Source organism: Drosophila serrata, unplaced genomic scaffold (assembly GCF_035046125.1).
Source record: "Drosophila serrata isolate PLE 108 unplaced genomic scaffold, ASM3504612v1 contig_310, whole genome shotgun sequence".
Classification (NCBI taxonomy): domain Eukaryota; kingdom Metazoa; phylum Arthropoda; class Insecta; order Diptera; family Drosophilidae; genus Drosophila; species Drosophila serrata.
In genome coordinates, this window is record NW_028257208.1 from 119,248 (window position 1) to 146,565 (window position 27,318).

General features: G+C 45.8%; 5 protein-coding genes and 2 long non-coding RNA genes across 18 annotated transcripts; 3 read left to right on the forward strand and 4 right to left on the reverse strand.

Annotated features, from left to right (window-relative positions):
* Positions 1 to 157: 157 nt before the first annotated feature.
* ND-18 (NADH:ubiquinone oxidoreductase subunit 18) lies at positions 158 to 1,034 on the forward strand. Its single transcript, XM_020947776.2, has 3 exons — positions 158 to 274; positions 342 to 668; positions 738 to 1,034. The coding sequence occupies exons 1-3, from the start codon at positions 225 to 227 to the stop codon at positions 916 to 918; spliced, it is 558 nt and encodes a 185-aa protein (XP_020803435.2). The 5' UTR covers positions 158 to 224; the 3' UTR covers positions 919 to 1,034.
* Positions 935 to 2,010, reverse strand: LOC110180131 (uncharacterized). Its single transcript, XM_020947775.2, has 2 exons — positions 1,815 to 2,010; positions 935 to 1,747 (listed from the first exon to the last, which is right to left on the reverse strand). Exons 1-2 carry the CDS (start codon positions 1,938 to 1,940, stop codon positions 1,046 to 1,048), a joined length of 828 nt encoding a protein of 275 aa, XP_020803434.2. The 5' UTR covers positions 1,941 to 2,010; the 3' UTR covers positions 935 to 1,045.
* On the reverse strand, positions 1,998 to 2,779 carry ksh (transmembrane protein 167A-like protein ksh). 2 transcript variants are annotated; one of them, XM_086837468.1, is made up of 4 exons: positions 2,621 to 2,779; positions 2,491 to 2,560; positions 2,314 to 2,423; positions 1,998 to 2,232 (listed from the first exon to the last, which is right to left on the reverse strand). In XM_086837468.1, the coding sequence occupies exons 2-4, from the start codon at positions 2,491 to 2,493 to the stop codon at positions 2,127 to 2,129; spliced, it is 219 nt and encodes a 72-aa protein (XP_086693594.1). In that variant the 5' UTR covers positions 2,494 to 2,560; positions 2,621 to 2,779; the 3' UTR covers positions 1,998 to 2,126. The 2 variants fall into 2 exon arrangements, with proteins under 2 accessions (XP_086693594.1, XP_020803436.1); XM_020947777.2 differs by having other exon boundaries at positions 2,491 to 2,624.
* Positions 2,780 to 3,045: 266 nt separating this feature from the next.
* Positions 3,046 to 27,240, forward strand: LOC110180145 (uncharacterized). 2 transcript variants are annotated; one of them, XM_020947791.2, is made up of 6 exons: positions 3,046 to 3,793; positions 20,371 to 20,679; positions 20,739 to 20,824; positions 20,967 to 21,196; positions 21,264 to 25,040; positions 25,110 to 27,240. In XM_020947791.2, exons 2-6 carry the CDS (start codon positions 20,495 to 20,497, stop codon positions 26,457 to 26,459), a joined length of 5,628 nt encoding a protein of 1,875 aa, XP_020803450.2. In that variant the 5' UTR covers positions 3,046 to 3,793; positions 20,371 to 20,494; the 3' UTR covers positions 26,460 to 27,240. The 2 variants fall into 2 exon arrangements, with proteins under 2 accessions (XP_020803450.2, XP_020803451.2); XM_020947792.2 differs by having other exon boundaries at positions 3,075 to 3,793; positions 20,739 to 20,815.
* Pfrx (6-phosphofructo-2-kinase/fructose-2,6-biphosphatase) lies at positions 3,856 to 18,797 on the forward strand. Of its 10 annotated transcripts, none has more exons than XM_086837450.1 (3): positions 4,249 to 4,432; positions 14,967 to 15,509; positions 15,803 to 18,797. In XM_086837450.1, exon 3 carries the CDS (start codon positions 16,213 to 16,215, stop codon positions 17,821 to 17,823), a length of 1,611 nt encoding a protein of 536 aa, XP_086693576.1. In that variant the 5' UTR covers positions 4,249 to 4,432; positions 14,967 to 15,509; positions 15,803 to 16,212; the 3' UTR covers positions 17,824 to 18,797. The 10 variants fall into 10 exon arrangements, with proteins under 10 accessions (XP_086693575.1, XP_086693577.1, XP_086693576.1 ...); XM_086837448.1 differs by lacking the exon at positions 4,249 to 4,432 and adding an exon at positions 13,082 to 13,301 and having other exon boundaries at positions 14,972 to 15,509; XM_020947797.2 differs by lacking the exon at positions 4,249 to 4,432 and adding an exon at positions 13,082 to 13,301 and having other exon boundaries at positions 14,972 to 15,509; positions 15,806 to 18,797.
* LOC147642975 (uncharacterized) lies at positions 6,286 to 8,334 on the reverse strand. Its single transcript, XR_015272713.1, has 2 exons — positions 7,734 to 8,334; positions 6,286 to 6,608 (listed from the first exon to the last, which is right to left on the reverse strand). It is a non-coding gene; the product is annotated as an uncharacterized LOC147642975 (long non-coding RNA).
* On the reverse strand, positions 11,700 to 12,458 carry LOC147642976 (uncharacterized). Its single transcript, XR_015272711.1, has 2 exons — positions 12,174 to 12,458; positions 11,700 to 12,106 (listed from the first exon to the last, which is right to left on the reverse strand). It is a non-coding gene; the product is annotated as an uncharacterized LOC147642976 (long non-coding RNA).
* Positions 27,241 to 27,318: the final 78 nt, after the last annotated feature.

The window sequence follows — 27,318 nt, forward strand, 5'->3', positions numbered from 1 at the left end:
ATTTTATTTTATATCAGGTCTTAAAATGTTTTATTTTGTTTTCTTTGGAATTATTAAAAATACTGAAAACTAGTATTTTTAAGTACCAAAGCAAAACAAAGAGTTCGCACACACTTGACCACACTGTTTCCTCTGAAACAGCTGTTTTCACAACAACAAAAACTGCGAACGCTTTTGTGTTCCAAATTTTACGTAATTCGTATTGTGAATTATCCGCCAGCAAAATGTCGCTCATCCGCCAAGTGATGTGCAGAAGCAGCGTCCAGCTGCAGCTGTAAGTAATCGGTACACACACGAACCGGCCGCCCGATTATTCTCCAATTCCCTGCCTCTGTTCGAAGGTATCAGGCCAACAAGCTTGCTGCTGCCGCCCGTTGGACATCCTCCTCGTCGACAGACACCGGACCGCTGGACCCCAAGCTGGCTCTGGCCCTGCCCGAAGAGCTGGAACAGCGTAACAAACTCAGTGGCAAGATCACCGTGCCCACGGCCGTCAATCTCGGTCCCATCTCCGGCGTGCCCGACGAACATCTGAAGGAGCGTCGCGTACGCATCCACATCCCTCCCAAGAACGCCATGCAGAGCGGAACGGACAACATCAACACCTGGCAGATTGAGTTCGACAACCGCGAGCGCTGGGAGAACCCGCTGATGGGCTGGGCCTCCACGTAAGTACAAAGCTCCAATGCGACAAATTCAGATACTGATTCCGATCCAATGTCGGTTCGATGTTGAAGCGGTGACCCACTGTCCAACATGAACGTGCAGTTCGGCAGCGAGGAAGAGGCCATCACCTACTGTGAGCGCAACGGCTGGCGCTGGTATGTTGATGGCGCGGATAAGCCCAAGAAGGAGCGTGTCAAGAACTACGGCATCAACTTTTCATGGAACAAGCGCACGCGCGTCTCCACCAAGTAAATGGCCAACCGCTGGCTAGGATTCACATAGACAAACACTATTTTTTTTTTCCTTCTCTTTGTTCATAACCAAAAACACCGAATAAACCGACCGGAACCGGAGAAATTCGATCTAGAGTGACCTGGACTTAATAATGATCCCTGGATCGATGCTGCTTGTGGTGCTTTCTGAGGTGCGAGGACCGAGAGCGGGAACGAGAGCGGTGCTTTCTGCTGTGCGAGGACAGAGAGCGGGAACGAGAGCGGTGCTTTCTAGGGTGCGAGGACAGAGAGCGGGATCGAGAGCGGTGCTTCCTGTGGTGTTGCCTGTGGCGCTCTCGCTCATGTTCTCGTTCCCGTTCCCTTCCCCGCTCCAGCTTCTCCGGTCGCCTGTGTCTGTGCCTCTCATGGCTTCGGCTGGGGCTCCGCGATCGGCTGCAACTTTGACTGCGCTTTCGCTTCCGACTGCTACTGAGCTCACTGGCAGCAGATTGCGCTTGCTGTCTCTGCAATGCCTCCATTTGAAGGTCGACCAGTTGGCGCAGTTCCTCGTTCAGTGTGGGCTTGCTCTTGCGGTGCCTGCGACGCTTTTGCTGATCCCGCTTCGTCACGCTCACCAGTTCGGCGAAGGCGGCGTTATCGTCCTCGAATGCCGTATGCTTTGCGGTCCGTTGCAGTACATACTCATACAGCTGCAGGCGCTGGCTGACCCCATCCTGGCCTGCGTCCGTTCCCAGAATTTGTTGTAGCGCCACTACGTCCAGTTGGACACTAAACGCGGGATTGATGCAGCAAGAGGGTGGCAGCTCCTCGTCCATTTTAGGCAGCGCCTTTTCGGTGGATCGATGGTTCTGTGGAGACGAGAGCGAGAAAAGTTTTAGCCTTTTCTTCTCCAATCTCTTCCTCACTGAGACTTGCCGCTTTTACACCCGCCTCGCTCCATTGCAACTGCTGCAGGAGAGCATGCAGACGGCTCCGGCTATTGTCCACGAAGAGACGCAATTGCTGTCGGTGGCCAGCCAACGTGGCTTCATCTCCAGACATTAGTTAACCCGCTTTATAATCAACAAAAGTGCGAAAACAAACCAAATCGAAACAGTGTTGCAGAAGGCGCAAATACCACGGCCAGTGCTGGAGAACGCAGCGTTTATATTTAGAATCCTTTACATTTCGCGGGATTTGGAATAGGAATTGGAGGAGATCTTCACCAAGAGCAGAACCGATGATGCTTCAGGTCCAGAAAAGCACGGTAAAGGCCATGATGAGACATGCAGCTCCTACCCACGGTGACTTGCGCTCCCCAATTCTCGCCAACTTCCAGAACGATCCCAGTAAGCTGCACGTAGAAAGCCGAAGTGGGAGCATTAGTTGGGCCTCCAATTCAAGAGAGAGAAAGGAGAGGCAGAGTATCACTTACCCTGTTTTGTTGCGATCAATGATGCTGGGGAACAGCGACCGGAGGTAGGCGCATGTGCAAATCAGCAGGAGGATGACCGACAGCAGGCTCTGGAAGTTGAACAGTGCACTCTGGGGATAGAAAGACAAGCGGCGGTTAGTCCCTGATACGCTCCTGGCACTCAAAAAACTTTCAGACCATGATTTTGCCAAGTGAATTGAAACAACAACAAACGGGAAACTAGTGACGTGCTAGTTGGACCGGCGACCTGGTTCAGAAATCGGAATCAGTGACTGGTTCGATATATATAAATTATGCAGCTATGTACTTATGTTTGTTTTTAATGATATATTAATAAAGTACCACGTATATAACTACTGTGTAACGATTCTACTAATTTATGCGGGAACTACTAGTAACGATAGCTTCGATACCCGATAACTTTGCCAGCCGTTTATTTCCCACACTAAACATAGTTAAGTACCTTCTAACGTATGCAAACTGGTCACACTCCGCTCTTCTGTCAAACATCGATAGTAATGCTAGCTAAATGGCGCGGGTATTTAATACAAGAAATTAAAATATTAGGGTTAAATCTCGGAGCATAATAGCTTTATAAAACTCAAAACGCTTTAGTTTGAATACAAAATAAGAGCAGTTGTTACCTATATTTAGTGTGACAATTAAGCTAAAGGGGAATTATTTTAAATTTAAAATGGGACTAATCGGTATTTATCCATTTTGCGATAGTCTGTAAACAATCGAACTTGCGACCAATCGATAGGTGTCATCGTTGTTGTGACAGCTCTAGAATAGAATTTTGTCTTTCTAATTCGTCTGCAAGTAATTTTTTTTTGTGTTTATAATCCAATACGAGGACGGGAAATGTCTGCAAATTTTGTTAAATAAAACGTGTTTGTGCTATAACAGATCCGCCCGTCGTCGTCGGTTTCGGTTTTTCTCGCTCTTTTCGTCTGCGTCCGCGCTCGGTTTCCAATTGAAATTGTGGAGGCGGCCGCAAGGGGACGACGACTGCAGCGGGCAGTGCGCAAAGGAGGGACAGGGACGGAGACTAGGACAGTAGCTCCCGACCAAGTGCATCCCCCGCCCCGTGTGTGCCCGTCTTCCTAATGCAATTCTGGCGGAGCGAAGCGCGCTCATAAAAATCAAAAGTATATATAGCAGATGTACATGTATATATAATATTCGGATACGTTTTCTCGATTCGCTCGCCCCTGCATATGTATTTGTGTATTTAAATCAGTATCACAACAGCACGCACACAAGCGTACGAACGAACGGGCATTTGTTGTGTGTAGCGCGCTGCGTTTTCTTTTTTTTTTTATGTGTTTCGATTGAGAGTTTTGGTCGTGCGTGTTTGTGTGTGCGAGCGAGAAAGTGTAACCAGAGGAGCTGCAGTGAACGGACAACAACAATAAGGAGCAAGAACAACAGCATCATATTTAGCAGCATGCCTGCCAGTCGCTGTACTGGAGAAGCGGTAAGTTTGAACCTGCAATGGGTAAAGCTAAGTTAATTTCTCGCGACTGGTTACATATGTACATAAGTATGTATGTTTTTATGTAAGTACACACTCTTGCCTTCTGTGTGTGCGTGTATCGTCATCGGTTGACTTCGACGTCTGCAGCGCTGTTAACCGCTAACAGTACAGCAACAGCCAGCCGATTAGAGCCAATGCCGCAGAACGAAGTAGATCGAGAAAGTATGTGTGTGTGCGTTAGCCAAAAGAAAAGTGAAAACATCTGTGAAAAGTGAAGCTGCGAAAAAGGAGTAGCGTGTATGAAAAGTGTTAAGTGGATTTTTAGCGGCAGCACTGCTACTGTCTCTCCTGCCGCTGCTGTGTTGCCACCGCCGACAAGTCGCGTCGTGTCGGTTCTGTGAGCTCTCACCAGACACGACATTCGCTAAAAAAGTGTTGGCCAACCCCCAAACAGAAGCAGAACGAAGAAACATAAGAACTGAGGCAAAGCAAAATAAGCGAACGAATTGAGGCGCAGAATACGCGGTGAATTGGCTGTGGCAACCAGGACAAGTGAAACGTGAATTGTTACATTTGGGCGAAAGAAAAGCGTTCCCAAGAACAACACCTTGCCCGTGCGTGAGAATTGAAAATCCGCAGGTAGGGAAAAGTTGCATTTCAAAGCGTTCTGTTTCGTTACCGTTCCCCTCCCCCTTCCCATTTCCTCTGCCTATGCTTTCTATGACACGCGCATACCCACTCACTCATACAAGCACACACGCAAGCACACTCATACCCGCAGAATGGAGGGATACTAACACCAGTAGCGTGTCGTCGCTCGGGCTTGCGCTCTTTATTTTTGTTTTTACTTTTATTTCATTCCACCTTCTCTGCTCTGTTTGGCGAGTGCACTTATTGTTATCGGTTTGTTTTGTATATTGCTTTCGTCGCAAACGGAGATCGCCGTGTGTGCTTTTGGCTTCTTACTCGGTATGTGAAAGACGGAAGAAAGTAACAGTTTTCGGGGGTTTCTGAATGAAGGAACACATTTACGCAATTGTTTTTGCTCCTTTTTTGGCCGTGTCTCGTTTCTCTTTTCTTCATTTTTGCCAGCACTCGCTCTCTCTCGCACACGGGCGGACAGCTGGCCGGTGTGATGGAGCTGGCATACATTTACTCAGCGTGCGGCACTCGCACACACAGGCAAACAATACACATACACGGCAACGGAGGCCGCCATTGCTCTGCGCAGCTTTAACAGTGTTGCATTTTGCCGCGCAGTGATTTGTGCTGCTGGGAGAGCTTTTTCCGTCTTTGTTTTGTGCACCCCATTCGTAATAGGGTTGCCAGAGGTCTATGAATACTAATCTATCGATTCTGCCTTTACGATAGCCGGATATTATAGTTTATCGGGTTTTAGATACTTTTATTTTTTGGAAATTGTTGCTACTTATTCAGACCAGGAATGATTTTTACAAACTGCTGTTAATGTTGCTAAATGTTAAAAAAATCTAAAGATAAGCCAACATGCAATACGAATAACATAAGACAAAATAAGCTTGATATTTCTGTATAAAAAATAACTTGCAAATGGCAAGGGTAAATAAACTTAGGTTTATCGAAGCTTGCTATCTTTATAGTTATTGATATAAATTATAAGTGAGGTAAAATTATAATTGAATCCTTAAACGCGTTAATTAGTGGGACAAGAAAAACAATTTGAACGTTTGGAAACGTGTGAAACCGCCAACTGTTTAAGAGGGCCAAGTCTGACATTGAGTTTGGGGCAAGTTTCCTAGGTCTCCAAAAGCTTCTGAATTTCTCATGGCATACTGTTCAAATGAAGAAGCCCTTTACATATTCGTATGTTCCAGCGCATGTGAGTTTCTTAAAGCAATTAGGGAATAAAAATTCAATTATAGTAGGACATGTAATCTTGGGCTTCTGAGGTCCCACAACTGCAACTGGCTTCTTTAATTAATAAAACATAAATGGGAGAAGCGGAACGATAGCAACGTGAGTTCATTAAAGATATTAATTTGAATTCTATAAACAATGTCCGTTTAAACGGTTGGTGGTCTCTTAATAAAAACATTTAAATTAATAAATTAAAGGCCAAAAAGAGGATTATGGCCTTGGCGATGTTTACCATTATATATGTAGATGCAAATACTAAATCCACAAATTCCTTTTGTCTGCCGCTGATTTTTGTCTAGTCTACTTTTCATATTATTTATATAAATTTATACAAATAGCGACATCTTTATGGGATCTAACATATTTTGAATTCTGTTCGATCTTACATATGTTTGGATGTAGGTGTTCATATTTTTTGAAACATTACATGGCATTTAAAAACAATAATTAATACCTATTCAAAGTTAAGTTAAGTACAGAGTATCTTATTGTCGACTCACTTTAACAGTGGCATTCGCACTTGTTGTTATTATCGTGTCTGTTGCTGTTGTTATCGGACGTTCCCTTCTTTATCCCCCAAGTCGCCGCCGCGCTCATTGAGTGGGGCATATGATAGCGCTCAGCGGGTTTATTTATAATCGCAACGACTCGTACATATGTATGTATGTACACATATTACAAATGCAGGGGGATCGGGATCTGCGCAAAGGTAAATAAAAGGAGAGCGAAACACGTGATCAACTCTTGGAATGCCTTGCAGCAGCAGCAGCAGCCGTCCGTCCACCTGTCTGTCCGTTCACAGCTGGCGCTCACCAGATATGGCAGCATTTTTACACTTGTCTCTGCGACGCCGCCTTTCCGATTTGTTTGTTCGCAGTTTGCAGTTTTCATTAGTCTGTCCACTACAGTGGAACTTGCTCTGTAAGAATTGACGTAATACACTTATTTTCTTTAGATATGTGTATATGTATATTAAGTTAGACATTAAGCGTATAAAGCGTAGGAATTTACAGGATTAGTATCACATGGTAGCACCACAAATTATCACACTTCTAATTTATCGAGTTCGCATCGTAAATATCTATCGCATAATCTTTCGACAATTATAGTTGAGGCATTTTCCACGTTTTCTATGAAAATTTTCAAAGGAACATGACACTAGTGATAGAACGTTTAACCAAAAATAAATGGAAATTACGATGGCAAACACTTGTGTTGGCTATCGCATAATGTGTTAATTCAATTAGAATAATTTGTTGTCCCTGCCATTCGCAATTTTTGCTCGCACACCGAGCAAAGGCGTGCACATATCGCAACCTGCGGTGGGGTCGGGCTTTTTTTGCGGGTCCCAAGACAGTTAAAACCCTTTTTATCAGTCTCCCAGTCTTCGCACAGCAGGGGTCAGCAGCATATAGCTTCGAATTTAATCGTATGACAATATTTTCGACAAATTCAATTTTTAGAAACTCGTAACTAAGCCAAAAATTCATTAATTTTAAATCGGAAAGCTGTTTTATGCTAGTTTTTATAAGCTCAATAAATCTGCATACCCAATTTAGATTTAAAAAAAATTAAATTTTTAAAAATATTTTTTATAAATTTAACGATGTAACCCCTTAAAAAATTTTAAAAAAAATTCTAAAATTTTTTTTTCTTTTAAACATGCCTAGATCGATTCAGGAATTTAAGCTGATCAAGAATATATATGGTTTGTAGGGTCGGAAATGACTCCTTCACTTAGTTTTAAGCTTCTGACTAAAACAAGAATACCCTGCAAGGGTATAAAAGCAATAGATGCAATGGAAGTAAAGCTGCAATTATTGGAATAAATTTAAGGGTTAAGGTTAAACAGTTATTGGCATAAGATCAAGGGTTCAGCCAAAGCAGTTATTACACCGTACAGCAGTGGTAATTAAAGGGTTCTGGCCAAGCTGTCCTAATGCTTTCACCGAAGTTGTTGCAATTTTTACCGCTACTCTGCCGCGGTGTCGCCCATTGCCTTTACCGCTCGTAATCCCTTGCATAGACAAACGATAGCGCTTACCGATTACCGCTCGGCGATCGGATCGCTCGCGTGCCGTTGTATGTTTTTCTTTTTGCTCAGCTTTTTTGCCAGCTTTGCTTTCTGCTTTCTTGCTCACTGCTCATTCCGATTTTGTCGAGCGACGTGTGCGGAACTGAACGAACGGCGGCTCGCATTTTCCTCGCTGCTCGCTCGCTCGCTTCACTCGCATTCGTATTTGTTTTCTTCGAATCGGAATTCGAATCAGAATCTGAATCAGAACCAGAACCAGAACCAGCAAGCGCGCGCTGTGTTTATTGCGTACAAAAACAACAAATTAGCAGCGTTCCATTGCGCGCTTCACCGTTGATCTGTGATTTTTTTTTGTTATTGTGTTATTTTGCGTTGTTTTTGTTGTGTTTTCCGCGTGATCCTGTCCAGTTGTTGGCGTTCCATTTTTGTTGTAACTTTTGGGGCGGGGACGCACACCTTGCTGGCGGCGCCACAACTGCTTGCATTCCGGGGCGCCATGGCCCAGTGCTGTGAAACGTCGCCGCGCTACGGCATTTCCTCGAACCCGACTCCCGGCCGCAACTCCAGCCAGGATCCGGCGGATTCTCCGTCTGTCACCACCGCCGCCGTGCTGCTGTGTACGTATTTATATATAGAACAGATTCGTATCCGAAACCCCGCCTCCATTTCACTCACCCACGTTGCAATGCTGCTGCAGCAGTCTCCAAAATAGTGCTGACCTGGTATCGCGTGTTTTAGCATTTAATATAGGTTTAATGACATTTTTCCCCCAATTACTATATTTTTTGGCTTATTAACACACTTGAGAGGTTGGCGTAGACAGCGAAAATTCTTAAGACAAGCAGAGCGAAGATTAAAAGCATTTCTTTGCAACTGCTCTTTGTGCTTGTTGCACTTGTGCTAGTGTTGGTGCTGGTCAACCGTTAATCTGAAGTCCAGCCAACTCTCTTTGCTCTCTCCTGCACTCTCTCCTGTCTCCTTTGCACCGGCTTTCAAGTGTATTATGCAGCATTGCCGTCACCGGCAGCCACCATCTCTAGCCATCTCTCTCTAGCTCTCTTCCTGTCATAGACATCTCGTCATTGCCATCACATTCCCATCATCTTTATTTTACGTTTTTTTATTTTATGTTATTTTTTTTTGCATGTGTTTGTGTGTTTGCAGCGCTTTGTTTTCATTTTCAAATATATTCTGCTTCGGCATCTCTGCTATTTTTGTGAATTTCCTTTCCGCCTTGCGACTGGCCCGCCAGCCGCTGCTAGTTTTCTAGTTTTTCTGCCTTAATTTTTCGTAATTTTCCTTTGTGAACCGGAAAAATGGCAAGCACAGAAAATGTTGTTGTCACTTTTTGTTCCGTATCACCTGACTGGGACTCTTACCACCACCACCACCACCCCCCGATTTGCCGCCACTGGCTCTTGGCCTTGAGGGCTCGGTCTCCTCCCCTTACACATTCCGTTGTTTATAATTCCGTTTGTTTTGGGATATAGTAGCTACTAGCGCCCCCGTAAATCGAAACTGTAATCGGTCTATGTCTTACGGTATCAAACTTTCTGCCACATTGTTGCTAATGCGATTTTTCGGTTTTATTTTAATTTATTTTTTGTTAGTTTTCAGGGTGAAAGTCGTAGCATTTTTCGGCAAACTTCCGCAGAAGATTTCAATATTCCCAATTGTTTTGCTAGAAAGCTTTGGGTGCTTAAATTTTTAGCCCTTTTGAGCGTCGTTGGCCTGCACATGGCATTGAAACCGAAAGTGGGCTTATCTTGGGAGGGTTTTAGCCATAAAACAATGGGTTTACCTGTTCTCACGTTAATAGGTGTGGGTTACATTTCAATTTAAAAGCAGAAACACTGCTTAACATAGCTTTAAGTGCCTTAATATGTGGTATCTGGAGTATAAAAACCAACAGATGTTTATAAATTTATTAGAAATTTGCTATTATCAGCATACTTTAGAAATCGAACTTACAAAATAATTGACTGATAATTAAATTCAGTTCACAGTTTTTTAGAAATAATTTATTTATTATTATTAGAAATAGGGCGGTTGAGTCACCCTACTACACAGCACAAAAAAGCACACTCAATCATAGCAAACATTCGCTAGGCGATCACGAGTGCCATTAGAGCGATTCGCAAGTCGCAATTACAATGTGTGTGCGGTGGGTCCGAGGCGTGGCTCGAGAGCCCCTTGGTCAGGTGGCCTGATCGGCATTTGGGGATGTGCCCAAACATCCTCAACCTGCAACCGAATTTCTGCGGGAAAATGGGTGTCTTCGGGAACATAACTGCTGGCCAAATCTGGATTCAAATAAATTTAGAGCCCGCTTTCAAGCTATAACATTAATGTTGCAGCACTAAAAGCAAATATATTTACACATTCCATTCCGCAATCAGGACAAGTTAAGGAGAAACAACAATATTTATATCTCAAATATTGAATACCCTGCATAGCAATGTATCTTCTAGTAAATAGTTAGTTTCATATTGAGTCTATAAGGTAAAATCTATACATTTCTTTCTATATTAAAAAATACTACATACAGTATGATGCACGTCTTTATGATCTTTGTATATATATTTTGGCAAAACTGTTTGACAGATCCCAGCAGATGTAAAACGAACCGAAAAGAGATATTCATGACGTCTTTGTTTGGGGGAAAATGTATATACTTCTGAGGTACTCGTCAAAATGCGAATAATGACCATAAAACCATAAGCACTTTGCCGAAAAAGATACATTTGAAAAGTTTTTACTAGTGACGACTCTGTGGCTCTGCAGACTGTGACTCAATGCGACCCGACTGACTCACTCCCAATCGTGGCAAATGTGATTTCTTTTTAACGAACCGATTGAGCCGTTTGGTTAGGAAAGTTGGCATCCAACCCCCACACAGCATCATCGTCACCACTCGTCACTCACAACTCGCATGCACACTTGGTCATGCCAGGCCCCATACCAAACACACATGTCATAAAGATATCACCTGGAGAGTAGCAATAAAGAGGTGCTCGGGGCCGCTCTCTGCTCTCCTTTCTCTGCTCTCTGCTTTGGATATTTGGTCAGTGATCGATGGCGTCAGTAGTGATAAGGTTTTGCCATTTGCGACACCCAAGAATATTGCCATTATACGTCAACTGGAAATCGAACTCTCGGACCCAGGTCGGCTCTCTTTGGCTTTTGTTTTGTTTCGATCCGATCTGCTCCGATCCGTTCCGTTCCGTTCCCGTTCTTCTGTGTGTCTTATCAGCTTGGGTCCGTCCGTCGTCGGCCATTCATGTCAACGATAATTACGCTGCTTGCTGCCTGCGACAATGTTGTTATTGGTATTATTTTTGGTTGTCCTGGATGTGTCTGTGTCTGATAGTGCGACAGCCAAGCGATTATCAGCCAGGCGGCCTGAGATTGTACCACATGCGACCGACCATTGCCCGTCGCAAAAGATGGTTTGTTGCGGATTCTTGCTCATTTTTGCAAGGCCCCAATTGGCGTCGATCGTACACTGATAAGTCCCGTGAATCATAGCTTGTGACACTGAACTTGTAAAAGCGATTGCAGTGACCAGAATACACACTCATGGCGGGACGAAATCGTGTATTTAATCATTTGCAATACATTTGTCATATAATATACAAGAATTTTCACTTTTTGGGGGGATTTTTACTCTTGGAAGTTATAGAAAACCTTTCAATTAATTTCTTGAGTTAAGTAATTACAAAATGAATGCAGACCTCAAAAGCTTGCATCAGAATTCGCTTTAGATTAGATTTCTCTCAAACAAAAATTTATTTGGGGTACTTTAGAGAGTGGCAAACCAAAGCAAATAGGAAACATTTATTTAAGACAGAGTATGGCTTAACTTATCTGTAAATCGCAAACAGATTAATAATCACATAGCCGCCCTGCATTATCTTTTAATAACACTGATTACTTGTACCATTAATCGTCCGCTCACGTATATTTATAAACGTGTTTTCATATTGGCGAAATTTATTCTTATTTATTTATGAAACTAACAAAATATATATTGCGTTATTAATTTCAATCTGCTCCAGCTCACAACAAGTGGCCGGAAGCAGCAATATTTATTGCAGAAAAATAACAAAATAATGAAAGAGATTATTTAGATTGTAATTCATAATCTGAAATAAAATTCTTGTAATGCTAAAAGTATCTCTCTGCCAGCATTACAAGTCTTGAGCTTACTATTAAATTAAGTAACATTCCTTGCATATTAATGCAGAAATCTGAATGTTGATAGTATTATTAATAACTATAATATCTGCTCTGGTTAATACGCAAATCAGACAAAGCGAATGGGAATCAAAAGCGGGACGGGAAAGGGAACAGGTCTTGGAGCCTCAAATTCCCAGCGTTTGCTGATAAGAAAGCGATTAAAGATTGGAGGGGGAGGGGGAGGGGGAGGGGGATGATATATGTACATACGTAGCAGATCACAGATCGGCGATCCAGGTGCTCCCGGCAATGCACGTCTCGTGTGCGTGATCATTCAACCCGGCAAAGCTGGCCAAGCAATGTGTTTGATTCTCCTGCTCGCGACCTTGGGCGAACCAAATGGACCAGTTGTGTATGAGATGCTGCTATCGATGATTGCTTCTATCAGCCCCATGATGATGACGCACGTGTGCACGATTAATCTGGCCGATCCAAAGAGGCAAAACAAGTGCAATACACCCTTCCAGACTGTTTACTGTTTGGGTTTTTAGTTCCTTTTATTTGCACTTGAATTGCCTTCAAATGGTGTGTACTGTGTGCATTCGATCACTCGAACTTGTGGACAAACACGTGAGGTTTTTGAGGAGGAGCTGCACTTTGCCTCGGCAGCCTCCAATGTCAATTGCGATCCAGGAACCGGAGAAGCATCTTGGTGTTATTGTGCAATTGTCGCAGAGCAGCGCAGCTTTGGTTTTCAAGTCTCTTGTCAATTTACAGGCACAGTGTTGCTTCCCTAAGGGTAACCTTTGCTTGATGGTAATTTCCCCTTTTAATATTTATATTTGTAATATCTTAAAGAGCTCCAATGAGATTCCTTTCAAATTGCTCTGACTGGACCCTATTGTTAAGACTTTCCTCATCTCTGTTGACAAAATAAGGAAGAAGACAACCAGTTGAACTTACCGGGACTTTGTTGTGGGTATGTTTCCTTCTGGAGAGGTGGGACTGTAGCTGCGCAGTTTTGAAAACATTCGATTCCCACTTCCCTTTTCCGAAACTGAATTGAGGCACAAAAGTCCGTTTGCCGTTGTCGTTGTCGTCAATGTTACAGGTACATTCCGTGCTATTAACGCCAAACCGATGACGACGACGCCGCTGCCTCTGAAGCCTCTGCTCTCAAAACGCGAAACGCTCTGCCGGCAAAACGTTCGGTGTTCTCAGACAGCGTCGCTAGTTTTTTCAGTATTTGAGCGTTCAGCGCTGTGTCTGCTTCACCTTAAATTCGCTCTGCTCGCCGGTTAGCCAGTGCTCCAGACTAAGACCAAACCCAGTCGTAGTCCCGCTGTTGACTTGCCAGTTTCCATCAGTCATCAGGCAAGAGTACCCAGTTTCCTGCAGGTAATAATAGTCTCCTTGCCATACCATACCATACCTCCGCCTCATACACCACTCGTTATTGGTAACCATAAACCTTATAACAATCGAACTTCTATAACCCAAAACTAACCTAAACAAGTTTTTATTTGTGTCATAAAGGGAAGTATATATGTACACATAAATAATCGATTTCATAACTCAAACATAAAGATAAAATGCTGTTCAAGCTAAAGTATTGTTTTGGTTGCTTTTAAACAATAACATGTGTGATGTGTTTTGATAAGACTTTAGGCTCGCAGTTTTAGAGAGGTTTCCCTGCCATATCCTCTATACTTCTGATGATTTTTCCAGGGATTTTTGAAGACTTATAAATACTCCAAAAAGCTTGAGCATCTTTGCTATATCGGTCATTGGTGAAGTGAAAGCGGTGGGTTATCATCATAGAACCCATCGTTTTTTGGGATCTATGCATCACTTTCTCCCTGGCGATTTAAATGCTTAAATATTTAAATAGCATTTTCTTACTTGAAAAGAGAATGTTGTTTGCTTTGAAACCAAAAACCAATTACAAATCATACAGTCACAAGAACAATATTAGTTTCGGCAAATCAAAGTTTAAAAAACTCATAACTAAGCCAAAAAATCATTAATTTTAATTCGGAAAGCAGTTTTGTGTTAGTTTCTATTAGATTATCAAATCTGCATACTCAATTTAAAATTAATTTTTTGGCCAAATTTTTGTAAATTTTAACGATGTAACCCCTTATAAAATTTTGAAAAAATCGAGAAATATTTTCTTTCTTTCCGACATGGCTAGGAAGATTCGCCTGTTGATTCTGATCAAGAATATATATGATTTATAGGGTCGGAAATGACTCCTTCACTTAATTTCAAGCTTGTGACTAAAATTATAATACCCTGTAAGTGTGTAAAAATAAAAAACTTTGGAGTTGGGGAATGTGCGAGTTCCATATCAGAGTGAGAAATGTCACCTTCTGAAACCTGTATTCACAGTGAGGATATATCTTCTTTGTTTATTGTTAAAACTTTGCTCATTGAAAGCGATAAATGTTGACAATTTTTATGATGAGAAAAATATAATTTGTTTGTTGTAATTTATCTCCTTTGAAATTTTTCTACCATCTCCCATAATTTATATATTTATCTCTAGTGATAAATCTAGCCAGACCTTGACAACAAAATTCATATACCTGCCGTCAGTCTAATCCTGCTAGTTTTATATGCATGGCTCTATCCAGTTGCCCGCTGCTGTTTTGTGGGTTTTTTTTGCCTGCCTGGCGACCGTGACCTTGTCGCAGATATGCTCACCGCCTTCTCCGCCCCCTCTCTGAGGTTGTGTGAGCTTGTTGTTGTTGGTTTTTCTGCGATAAGACAGCATTTTTGTACGCATATAGATAGTTTATGGTGCTGGTACTGGAGTTCGAACTGGAACTAACGATGGTAACTTTCCATCGGGGATCCCTGGTGGGTTGGTGACTTTTCTGCGATAACCTTAATCCTATTCAGGAATACCCGGTACTCGACGCATAAATATTCCACACGCTAATTAGCAGTCAAAAATCCATGTGCACGCCATAAATTCGTGTTTTGTTTTCTTTTTCTTTTTTTGTTTGTTTTTGCTTTGCCCTGTTCTCCTCCTTTCTCTTTTATTCGCTTTTATTGCAGAGCAGATATTAGCGACAGAGACAGAGCAACAACGGGATTCCATGCGTACCGTTATAATCCAGACCGGATTACCTGGCAACCTGACAACCCTGACGCCGAAGAAGAGCACCACAAAGCAGAGATATCGATATCGATAGAAAGAACGAACACAATCAATCGATCGTCATCAGCTGTTCTTGTCTAGTTTTGTTTCGTTCTCATTTCGTTTCTGTTTTCAGCTCTGTTTTAGTTTATTTTCCGTTTACTCGTCTCGTCTCTCCCCCCTCTTTCGCTCGCCCGCTTGCTCTAGGTTTCTCTATCTATCTCTCTCTCTCTTAGAGCGTCGCCCACGCAGCACGCACGTTGTTGTGTTTTAGTCTCACTTTCATTTGTCTCCATTCCTTTATTCCCCGATTCCGTTGTTGTTCGTTTGACCGTCAAGTGCAAAGAAGTCAAATATTAGCCATCCATCCGTCCACTGGTCCGCACACACTCACCCGTGTATCTGTAGCTATATATATTTGTATCTACACTATATACACAGATATAGATATAATTCCGTAGGTAATATTCTCCATTATTGTGATCCCAATCCAAAGATCCCCCACTCGCCTTTACACGTGTGCGCATTCTACCGCTCCACCAATTTATGAATAGAAAGACGAAGATTGTTGGAACGCATCTGCCAGCAGCTCCATCTTCATCTTCATCTCCATCTCCACCTGCATCTTCATCTCCATCATCCGCCTCCGCAACTCATTCATCTATAAAACCCAAGACAACAGAACATTTATGTAAAAATACTCGACTAATTTCATGTTTCGTCACAACAACTACAACAACGCCACAACAAACAGCAGCAGCAACATCAACTCCAGGAGCAGCTGCTCATCTTCAGCAGCAGCAGCAGCAGCAGCAGCCACAACAGCAAGGAGATCCCTCAGCTGGTAGCAGCAGCAGCAACAATAACAATACTAGCACCAAGAATAAGAATCAAAATCCAAACCAGAAGCAGGACGACAATCATAGCAAGGACGACGAGGATAAAGTAGGAACATTGCCATTGCCATTCATACATAGCAAGAAGACGCCCGCCGCCCTCTTCCTATCCCGTCCATCCTCCTCGTACACGGACCTCTGCACCTGCTGCAATAGCAGCAGCAGCAGCAGCAACTCCTCTGCATCCTCCACAACCTCCTCATCCTCATCGGCAGGTGCATCCGCCGTTGCCAGGCAGCTAGCCCGCTCTGTGACCGCCACCAGCATCATGGATATGCCCTACAACACGTCGCCGTCGCTACGCGTGCGCACCACCTCGCTGAATCAATTAAAGAAGACCGCTGATCTGGCCATTGAGAATGAGCTGCATGTCTGCCCCTCGGTAATGTCCGAGGAGCTGCGCAAGCTGCTGCCCCCCACCTCAGAAACGGTGATGACCAAGCCATTTCCCATTCGCGGCGAACGCACCATAGCCGACTGTACAACGCCGCATGTGATTGCCATGGTTGGACTGCCGGCCCGTGGCAAGACCTTCATCTCGAAGAAACTGGCACGTTACCTCAACTGGATTGGGATTGCTACGCGGGTCTTCAACCTGGGCGAGTATAGGCGTCATGCGACCACGGCGTACAAGTCGCACGAGTTCTTCCGGGCCGACAATGAGGAGGCAATGGCCATTCGCAACAGGTGCGCCAATCAGGCGCTCCACGATTCCTGTGAGTGGCTGCTCAGTGGACAGGGAAGCATTGCCGTCTTTGATGCCACCAATTCGACGCGTGATCGTCGCCAGCTGATCCATGACATTGTGGTGAAGCAGCACGGCTTTAGGCTGTTCTTTGTGGAATCCATTTGTGACGATCCAATGATCATTGAGCAGAACATACTGGAGGTGAAGGTCAGTTCGCCGGATTATCTCAACATGAACACGGAGCTGGTGGTGCGTGACTTTTTGCAACGCATCGAGCACTATGAGGAGCGTTACCAGCCCATTGATGAGGTCACCGAGGCTCATCTTAGCTTCATGAAGGTCTACAATGCCGGCAAGAAGGTGGTTGTCTACAACAACGAGGGCCATGTGGAATCCCGTATCGTCTACTACCTGATGAACATCCATATCACGCCGCGCACCATCTACCTGACGCGGCACGGCGAGAGCGAGCATAACCTGAGCGGCCTCATTGGAGGCGACTCGAACCTGAGCGCCCGTGGCCATCAGTATGCCAATGCCCTGTCCACGTTCATTGCCCAGCAGCAGATCGATGGACTGCGCGTTTGGACATCGTGGATGAAGCGAGCCATCCAGACGGTGGCCGATGTGAAGGCACCGCAGGAGCGCTGGAAGGCCCTCAATGAGATCGATGCAGGACATTGTGAGGAGATGACCTATGAGCAGATTAAGGAGCGCTTCCCCGAGGAGTTTAAGGCACGCGATGTCAACAAGTTTGCGTATCGGTATCCGCGTGGCGAGAGCTACGAGGATCTGGTGGCCCGCCTGGAGCCGGTCATCATGGAGCTGGAGCGACAGGGTAACGTGCTGGTCGTATCGCATCAAGCGGTTCTGCGTTGTCTCTTTGCCTACTTCCTGGACAAGTCCGCCGATGAGCTGCCGTATCTGTATGTGCCGCTGCACACGGTCATTAAGCTGACGCCCGTGGCCTACGGATGCAAGGTGGAGCACATTAAGCTGCCCATCGATGCGGTGGATACGCATCGGCCGAAACCCAAGATACCCGGCGATGTGAGCGAACCGGGTCTGGACGGACTCAGCGGCGAGCTGGTGGCGCCCGATGGCGTCGGCAAGGTGCTCATTGTGGGCGACGATGTGGCGACGGCCACGAATGGCAATGGCGGGCGTGTCGATGCCCAGGCGCATCAATGACGGCGTCGCCGGCCTCCCCAGTACCCGAATCCGAAATCCAAGACACTTTAAGCATGGAACCTACACCACCTCCGATACCACACACACACACACACACAGATATCCCCCCAAGACTTCAACTTATCCCGATCCATTGCAATCAGACACATTCTTGCAAACCGATTGAAGCGGACCTTGGATATGGAAGCGCTGCTGCTTATGGCAACTCTGATCCTGATCCTGATCCTGCTCCTGTGATGTGGTAGGGGCATCACTACTTAACTTTACTTAATATTGCCTCCAGTCGAGGGCTCTCTCTCTCTCTATCTTTATTTAAGTTTCGGGCTGCGACACAAAATTGTGATTGATCTATTTGAGCTGTTTTATTATGTACTTTTACGAAAACAAAAAGGAAAAACAAAAAACTATACGAAAACGAAAACATTTTTTAACATTTACTAGGAGGACATGTCCAAACTGTATACTTAAATTTACAAAATCATATATTATATACTATATATTGTATGTGTGTTGTTTACACTTGCCAGGAAGCAAGCTATATAGCTAAGTTGGATGTGATGATAATGATGATGATGATGATCAGTTACACTTAATCTTTTACCCCCAAAAATATGTACCGTGCACTGTACGAATATATATATATATATCATGCTATCCACTATACATCTAATGTGTCTTTTTTATCTCTGCATCTCTCGTTGTCTATATATATTTTTATATATATATATTTGAATACCAGTTATGCTCTATTTTAGTTTCCAATCGAGATCATAAACTTGCAAATTCCATTTGCCAACTCGGTGTACGCTGTATAACTCAACATGTAGTATATATGTATGTATATCATCTGCCCAATGCACTATATAGTGTATAGTTATAGCCTCTCTGTATGTGCAACAAATATTGTAACAAGACATACAAGATACTTATAAAATAATCAATAAATAAAATAAAGAAATGATTTATCAACCATATTGTTTATATACTCTTTTATTTAACTGAAAACATTGATTTACGAAGCATTTGGGCACCAAAATATTTCATTGCTTTTATTTATTGATTTCAAATGGGGAATTAATTACGGTTTGATACATTGTAATAAAAGGTACTTGTTACAAGCATTTAAAGTAATTGATTTCACATAACTCAGCTAAAAATGCACTAATTTCAATTCGGAAAGCAGTTTTATGCTAGTTTTTATTATGTTTATAAATCTGCATACTCAGTTTAAAAATTTAAGAAATTAAAATTTTTTATATAAATTTATGAAAATTTTAACGATGTAACCCCTTATAAAATTATGAAAATTTTGAAAAAATTTGATTTTTGACGGACATAGCTAGATCGATTCGCCTGTTAATGCTGATCAATAATATATATGATTTATAGGGTCGGAAATGACTCCTTCGCCGATTAAAATTATATTTTCCTCAGCAAGATTCTGAAAATCTTTATTTTAAATATATTATTTTTACATGATTTTTTTGTGATTAATCAAAGTTTAAAAACTGCATAACTTAGTCAAATGTGCACTAATTTTAATTCGGAAAGCAGTTTTATGCTAGTTTTTATTATGTTTATAAATCTGCATACTCAATTTTATTATGTTTATAAATCTGCATACTCAGTTTAAAATTTTAAGAAATTAAAATTTTTTGTATAAATTTATGAAAATTTTAACGATGTAACCCCTTATAAAATTATGAAAATTTAAAAAAAAATTGATTTTTGACGGACATAGCTAGATCGATTCGCCTTTTAATGCTGATCAAGAATATATATGATTTATAGGGTCGGAAATGACTCCTTCACCGATTAAAATTATATTTTCCTCAGCAAGATTCATTTTATTTTGATATATTTTTTTAAATCGATTTTTTATATGATATTTTTTTTGGGACAAATCAAAATTTAAAAATAGCATAACTTAGTTAAAAATGCATTAATTTTAATTCGGAATTAATTTCAGCGTTAGTTTTTTGAACGTTAATAAATCTGCATTCTTAAGTAAATATTTAAAGAAAATCAACATTTTTTTCGATTTTTGTTATAATTTTAACGATGAAACCCCTTATAAATTTTTGAAAAAAATGTGTAAAATATTTTGTTTTGCCAGATATGGCTAGATCGACTCGGCTGTTGATTCTGATTAAGAATATATATGATTTAAAGGTTCCGAAAGTATAATACCTTGTAAGGGTATAAAAGTACTATAAATAAAAATAATTTTTGGGCCTTGTTATGTATTTTATTGTATTATTCCGCAGTCAAAATTAAATTGTTATGAATTTTGTATAGTAAATTCTAGCGTAATTTCCTTTATTTCTTGATTATGGCTGCCCAAAATTCAAAGGCGTCATTTGTCAATAAATCGATCCAAATTTTTAATGCACCGTGCTCCTAATATGGGCGGCAGGCGGTCTGAATTTAAAATGTGGTCAAGCGGTCGGTTAACTCGGGTTAAACCGCTCGTCCCGCACACTGTCCTAGTTTATCGAATTGTATTTGAATCCAGGGCTTATTCCTCTTTCCAATTTCACCTTTCAGCTGCCACAAAGTGGCGTTTATGCCCGCTAAGAGGAGGAACAGCAGCAGCTCCAGGAGCATACAGGAGCAATAGGATCCATTTGTCACATCCAGGAGGCGACACAGAACTCCACAAATCGGAACAATGCCGCGCTTTCGCAACGAGGAGCCGGAGCAGTCGCATTATGTGGATGGCGACGTTGTTTGGGTGAAGATTCACAACACAGAGATTTGGTGGCCAGGCGAGGTGACCTCCTCGCAGGACTTTCGCTTCGTTAATGCCAGTCGGCCGCCGTTTGCCGTTGTGGCATTCTTCAACGAAAAAACCTTGTAAGTTGCGAGATTTTTCACTCTATATTTGTAATTAAATATATTATATCTATCCACAGCGAGCAAGTCAAATCAGCTAAACTGATTTATCCCTTTCAATGCGCTCACAAGGATGAGTTCATTAGACTGGGCACCAGTAAGTATAGTAAGTTGGAATCATTTATTATTCATCATTTTAAGTCGGTTAATATTTTGTATACATAAATATTCTTCAGTAAAAGATTATATGTTGTGCTTGAATCACATTTCTCGCAAGATCTCTAAAAGTTTTTGTACTCACTTTGCAGAAAAGTCCGATGGACATAACATGGGCGACAAGTTTAATGAGGACGTGGCCATCGCCGAGGCACGATTCCTGGGGACATCACACCAGGTATCCAGCCTGCATGCCTCATCGTCGTCCTCCTCCCGACCAGACAGCCTTATCAAGGCCCTCCTGTCGAGCAGCACCAGCAGCAGCCTGCGCAACAGCAGCACACGCAGCTCCAGCGGAGTTCCCTCGCCGGCAGCCAATCGAGTAAGTATAGGAGCTAGCTCTGTCCTGAGGTTCCAAGCTAATTTTAGGGGTTTGTTTGTGCTTCCAGCAGCCGGAGCCCACGTTTCGCATCATGGACATTGGCAGCAGCAATGAGCCCAGACGCGAGCGACGCGTCGATGGCAGCTACGATTGCCACATGTGCAATTTCCGCACCACCAGCATGGACGTACTGCTCATCCACCGGCGCGGCCACATGGAGTCCAGCAGCAGTTACAGCAGCAACAGCACCACCAACAGTTCCAGCAGCATCAGAAAGCGGGCGACACGTCGGGCCAACACCACGAACGCGTTCGATATGCGTCATCTTTCGGAGCGTCGGAGCCGCGACAGCACTCACTTCCTGCCCAACTCGGTGCGCTGCCATTCGCGCCATGTCTCCATTGTGGTAGACGCCTCGCTGACGGACGAGGAGCAGCAGCGTGTGGCCAATATTGCCCAGCAGACGATGAAGAGCATTGAGCGAGTTGTTCATCCCAGCAGCGCCAGTTCCTCTGCCTCAACCAAGAGCAAAAGTCGTCGCCGTAGCATTCGCAATAGCTCATCCTCACAGCATCAGCAGCAGCAGCAGCCGGTGACGGTGCCGGTGCCGGTGCCGGTGACGCCTGTTGTTGAGACTCCGCGTCGCAGCACTCAGAATCCGAGAGATCCGCGCAGCCAGCGTTCCAACCAGCTGCGAGCCACAATGCCCGCCCCTCAACCGCCGCCGCCGCCAGCTAAGCCGCGTCGTCTAACGCGCTCCATGAGCCGCCTTCAGCAGGGCATGACAACGCCGGAACTACCGCCACCGTTGGTGCTGGCAACGCCAAAGCGTAGTGCCGGCCGACGGCGGACTCTTGCTATCACCGGTGCGGCTAGTGAGACGCCAATGACTGTGCCCAGGCGAAGCAATCCCATGCGAAAGACCCTAACGGCAGTTCCCGAGACACCGGTGAGCACAGGTCGACGCAAGCGCACGCTACCGAAGAACAGTGAGCCAAAGACGCCACCGATAACACCAACACTATCGCCTTCATCGACACCGCCGCCCATTGGATTTACTCCAGCAACTGCCCCCGCACATTTGGATGCAGAGGTTGATGAAGTGGCGGCCACGACAATGCCTGAGGAGCCACCGGCCCCCAAGAAACCACGACCAGAAGTTACACCGACATCGACAGTAATTTACCCGCAGCAACAGCAACAGCAGCAGCAGCCGCAGCAGCCGCAGCAAAACAACTTTGCTGGCTCCCTGGAACTACAGCGCAGTCTGATGGCCGAGTGGTGCGACGACGAGATGGACGATGTTCTGGGGGAAGACGAGCCCGCCGAGCATTCGACGCCGAATGGCAGGAAGTCAGCAGCAATGGAAGGTGAGCAGGAACCAAAGCAGCCGCAAGAGATGAAAGACGATGAACCGATGCTGGCTGAGCGCACGCCGGCCAAGAAGCGCATACGCAACATACCAAAGAAGGATCGACGCGACGTGGTGCGACAGGAGTTTGACGTGGAGCCAGACGAGCCCATTGTCATTCCGGACAGCGATGCCAGCTCCAACGAGAGCGTGGTCTTTTTGGACGATGAGCCGAGGCAGCGCCGCAAGAGGCATGCAACTGCGCATCATAGTTCCAATGGAAGCGAAAAGAGCAAGTCCACATCCACATCCACATCCACATCCACGCCCAAGGCGGTCAACAACTCTTCTTGCTTTGACTTCGAGGAGGAGGACGATCTACAGCAGCAGCAGCAGAACGAAGGCCAGAACGGACTGAGCTACCGGCGTCGTACCCAGACCAATCGCTTGGACATCAATGGCAAGGGTAACTCGGAGGTGGAGTCGATGGATGGACCAGAAGCAGAAGCCGGTGAAGCGGATGAGATACCCGCCGAGCCCCTGGCAACTGCCCCAGATGATCTCTTTATGGGCTTTGATGAAGTCCAGCAGAGCTTAGATGAAGCTGAGATTGAGCAACAAGAGGAGCAGTCAGAGCCCGTAAATCCCCAGCCCGAGGAGCCCGAGACCGTAGCCGAAGAGCAGGCAGAGCCAGAGGCTGAAGAAGCCTTGCCCAAGCCAGAAACAGAAGCAGAGGCAGAAGCCGAGATTGAGGGAGAGGTTGAGGGAGAACCCGGTGATCACCTAAGCCTGCCCATCAAGGAGCGGCAGAAGCGTATCTTCAAGTCGCGCAACAAGTCAACAGTGGCAGCGCCGAAAGAAGAAGACCCAGTTGCCTTGGTGGCCGTTCAGGAGGAGATCCAGCAGCCACCGGCCAACGGCAATGGATCTGCTGAACAGCCAGAGCTCTGCAATGGCAAGGACGAGGCCTTGACTGAGAGTAACAGCATTGCTAATAGCAGCGAGAGCGGCCCAACCAAGAGATGCGGCAAACGCCGCCACAAAACCAAGACTGAATCATGTAAACGGCGTCACCACCGATGCTCGAAGGCCAAGGCAAAGCGCCAGCAGAACCGCTTGCCAACTCCAGTGCCCGTGCCCGAGGAGCTGAGCAACAACAGCAGCAGCACCACCACTAGCAGCAGCAGTAACAACAGCAGCAACAGCACCAGCAGTAGCAACAGCAACAGCAACAGCAACAGCAGCAACAACAACAGCAACCACCTCAGCAACCGGCCCAGCTCAAGTCCAGGAGCACACGGCAGTGGCATACTCTCGCCGGTGCTCAGCTCCAGCAACAGCTGCTCCATTGCCTCAAACATTGCTGTGATCTCGCCAGAGGAGGCGCGCGAGCTGCAGCGCTCCGCGTCGGGTGCCGGTCTGATTCATGCGGCCATTGTGGACGCCACGCAACCGGTGCAGCGCGGTGGTGTGCTCATTCTGGAGGATATACGTCTGCCCAATCTGTACGAGCCATTTGGTAGTATGTCCTCATCGTCGGGCAGCAACGATAGTCGACGTCCGGTCCATGAGGGGGAGGTAGAAGATGATGAGCATTCGCAGGACTCGAAGGCTTCAGAGGAACAGGCTGTGGTGGACAAGCTGGATCGGAATGACTATGACGCGGAGGAGAATCGTGATGCCGAGTCCTTGCTCAATGACAGCAGAATGACCGACGAAGTCACCCAATCACCGGATGAGTCCAGTCTCGCCCATGCGCCTGAGGTCATGCATTTCGTGTCGCAGCCGCGCGAGGTGCTGCTGAAGAAGCGGGAACAAGAGCTGCTGCGCCAGTACAAGGCCGATCTCGTCAGTGGACGGAGTGCTGAGAAGTGCCGCAAGGCACGCGAGCGCTGGTCCCGCACGATGCGCTCCACCGAAGAGAAGGAGCCACCGGATAATGCGCTGCAGCAGGAAGCAGATGTGGACGCAATTTTAGAAGCTCCATTGCAGGGCAACGAGGAGGTGGAGCAGATGGAGGATCAATACGCTCAGGGGCAGTGTAACGAGGAGGAAATACTTGAACACCAGCAGGCGGAAGCAACGATAGGTGACGAGTCGCAGGATTCCCTGGACGCTGACCTGGCCGCCATAGAGCTTGTGCTGCCGTCCAATCTCTATAATCGTGGATCTCGTCGTGCCGTTAGTCATCCCCATGCCAACCTGGCCGCAGTCAGTGGCAGAAAGGCCTCCGGACACCTAGGCGGCGCCCAGGCGCTGTGCGATGCGGATGTGGCCAAAGCCCACCAGCAGTTGGTGGATCTTCGGGAGCAACAACGTCGTCGATATTCACCAACCGAGCCAACGGTTCCAGCCGCCCCTGCCACGCCGCCGGAGCCACGCAGACAGCGTAGGAGGTCGCGTAACCCTAGCAATGAGATGGTGGAGTGCACTTTCCGCTTCGACGTGGCCGATGAGGCGTCGTGCGAGACCAAGGAGGTGCAGGAGAGCCTGGTTCGTATCTAGAATAATCGATTGAATCCTGTCACGCAACTAATAATCATTCTTTCTCTGTCTTTCTAGACGCCGCAGTTGTGTGCCGGCCGCATATGCGCAGTGATGACCCGACCAATACCCGGCTATAATCACACCTTCATGCTGTGCTCCCTGGCCAATAATAACTTTACGCCGCTGAACAATGTGGCCCTGTACCTGGACAGCGAGAAGAATCATCTGGTGCCAGTTCCGCGGGAAGCCCTACTGGAGCCCCCTCGCCTTGCTGACGGCCATCCGCTGTCGGCTGTATTTGCGGACATTGACATCCTGGGCGATGAGGCAGTGGCCCAGGCCATGGAGCCGGTCGAGCAGGAGGCGGACACAGAGCCAGACCTACTTCAGGTTCAAAATCACAGTCAAAATCAAAACCAAAGCCAGGATGAAGTCGAGCGTATGTCCACGGTTCAAATCCTGCTGAGCGATTCGGAGAACGGCGAAGCCGGCGGTGGCGGCGACCGGGACGAAGATGAGCCGGTGGAAACGCTTGGCATAATGACACCGCTTAGCCAGGTGGCCGAGGGCGGTGCCCTGGCTGGCAGCAGCTACGTCAACGAAGATGGACAGCTTTCCCTGCACGACGACCAAGTGGAATCAAATGTCCTGCAGCTAAACGTCAACGGGCATCGCCTGGAGCTGGACCCCTCGATGCTCTTTAGCATTGCCGAGCAGCCCGATTCGTGCATTGAGCTGAGTGTTGCCGAGACAAGTCCCACCACCGGTGTTTGCGGAGTGGGCAGCACCACAGCGGTACTGCATGCACGCGATATCCTGCAGGCAGCCCAGGTCTATCTACAGGAGCGGGATCTGCAGCTGGTTAATGTGGAGGACATGACGCTGGACGGTGAGGAGGCCATGGCTGTGCCCGTCACTGACCTGCTCTCGCAGGCCCTGGCCGGCAGCCAGGTGGTGGACGACGCTGATTTTGTGGACGCTGCCAATGCTGGCGTTGGCATGCTCCATATTGATACACGCACCGCTGGCGGCGTTGGCGTTGCAGTTGGCGTCGGTGGAGACAGCAGCAGCGGCGTCGTTGAGCCGGGCGTCAGTGTGGTGTACATCTCGCATGCTCTGCCGCCGCCGGCCGCCCATCTCACGCCACCGATAACGGCGCGCACCAACGAGACGAACGCCCTGCTCGATCAGACGCCCATCATGTCGACGCTGGAGAACCCGAGCGGCGGCATGCAGCTGCGTCGCGTCTCGCCGCTGGCCGAGGGCAATCTGGAGGACAGCCTGGCCGTGATCGGCGTGACGAACGGCAGCGGTGTGCCCACCTCACTGGAACTGCCCATAACCGTTACCAATCCGGCCATTGCACCGCGCGTAACAGCTCCAACGCCCATGGTGGACATGGTGCAGTTTGCACCCTTCCAGTAATTGAAGCAGCGAGGAGGACCATTAATGGTCAAACGTATTTCATTTCTTTTTTTTTTAGTCTCTTAGTCTTATTGAGAATGCAGCGAATGCATTTTAGAATTATGTTCTTTTCGTTTTTGGAGCGTTAGTTGAATTGACCCGAAACGATGACAGCCGATGATGACATTGCGATGCAATACACAAGCCTGCGCACAGCAGGTGCTTACATGTTAGTTCACTAGCTCCTAAGTTAGAGATTCCTACACGCGCCCAGAGATGCCCTACATTGCAAATGGAGGCGTCGGCGAGCAAACCACAGTAGCACTTACATATATAAGCTTGTAATTTACTAACAGACAAAACAACAAAGGATCAGAGGCAGCGACCAGCTGCATCAGAAACCATTAAGGATCAGAAACGAACAGATTTAGAATAGGCACCAAAGCAAACACTTAACACAAAGCGAAACACAAGAGCAAGGAGCATACAGAGCTGGTGAAGAGGGACTTACACACACACACACACACGTTTGTATTTAGGCTTCTCTTTCTGCCTTTACAACAACCATAATAATAATGTTTTGCTGTGTAAATTCCTGGTCACCTCTGTATATAGGAACCTAGGAACACTCTACTCTAATGCGTAGTGTAATGTACCAAGGCGTGTGTACGAGGTGAAGTCAGTGTCTAAGCTAAATTAAATGTATGTGTAAGGGCAGCCCACGTTGGTGCGGATCGAGATGCTCGAGTTGGGCATCGATTTCAATAAAGGCAACAGAATGCTACAGAAATAATAACAATAATATTGATGGTTTAATTATTTACTCTGGGTAAAGTGTGAGCTAGATAATCATTGTATTTGCATTATAAAATGTTAAAAA

Coding starts and splice junctions, on each gene's coding strand:
- ND-18 (XM_020947776.2), top strand. CDS start 225: ATGTCGCTCATCCGCCAAGTGATGTGCAGAAGCAGCGTCCAGCTGCAG. Junction 275..341: donor AGCAGCGTCCAGCTGCAGCT/GTAAGTAATCGG, acceptor CTCTGTTCGAAG/GTATCAGGCCAACAAGCTTG. Junction 669..737: donor CTGATGGGCTGGGCCTCCAC/GTAAGTACAAAG, acceptor TCGATGTTGAAG/CGGTGACCCACTGTCCAACA.
- LOC110180131 (XM_020947775.2), bottom strand. CDS start 1,940: ATGTCTGGAGATGAAGCCACGTTGGCTGGCCACCGACAGCAATTGCGT. Junction 1,748..1,814: donor GCGAGGCGGGTGTAAAAGCG/GCAAGTCTCAGT, acceptor TCGTCTCCACAG/AACCATCGATCCACCGAAAA.
- ksh (XM_086837468.1), bottom strand. Junction 2,233..2,313: donor ATTGATCGCAACAAAACAGG/GTAAGTGATACT, acceptor TTCTACGTGCAG/CTTACTGGGATCGTTCTGGA.
- Pfrx (XM_086837443.1), top strand. CDS start 8,221: ATGGCCCAGTGCTGTGAAACGTCGCCGCGCTACGGCATTTCCTCGAAC. Junction 8,342..15,802: donor CACCGCCGCCGTGCTGCTGT/GTACGTATTTAT, acceptor CACAACAAACAG/CAGCAGCAACATCAACTCCA.
- LOC110180145 (XM_020947791.2), top strand. CDS start 20,495: ATGCCGCGCTTTCGCAACGAGGAGCCGGAGCAGTCGCATTATGTGGAT. Junction 20,825..20,966: donor ACTGGGCACCAGTAAGTATA/GTAAGTTGGAAT, acceptor CTCACTTTGCAG/AAAAGTCCGATGGACATAAC. Junction 25,041..25,109: donor AGGAGGTGCAGGAGAGCCTG/GTTCGTATCTAG, acceptor CTGTCTTTCTAG/ACGCCGCAGTTGTGTGCCGG.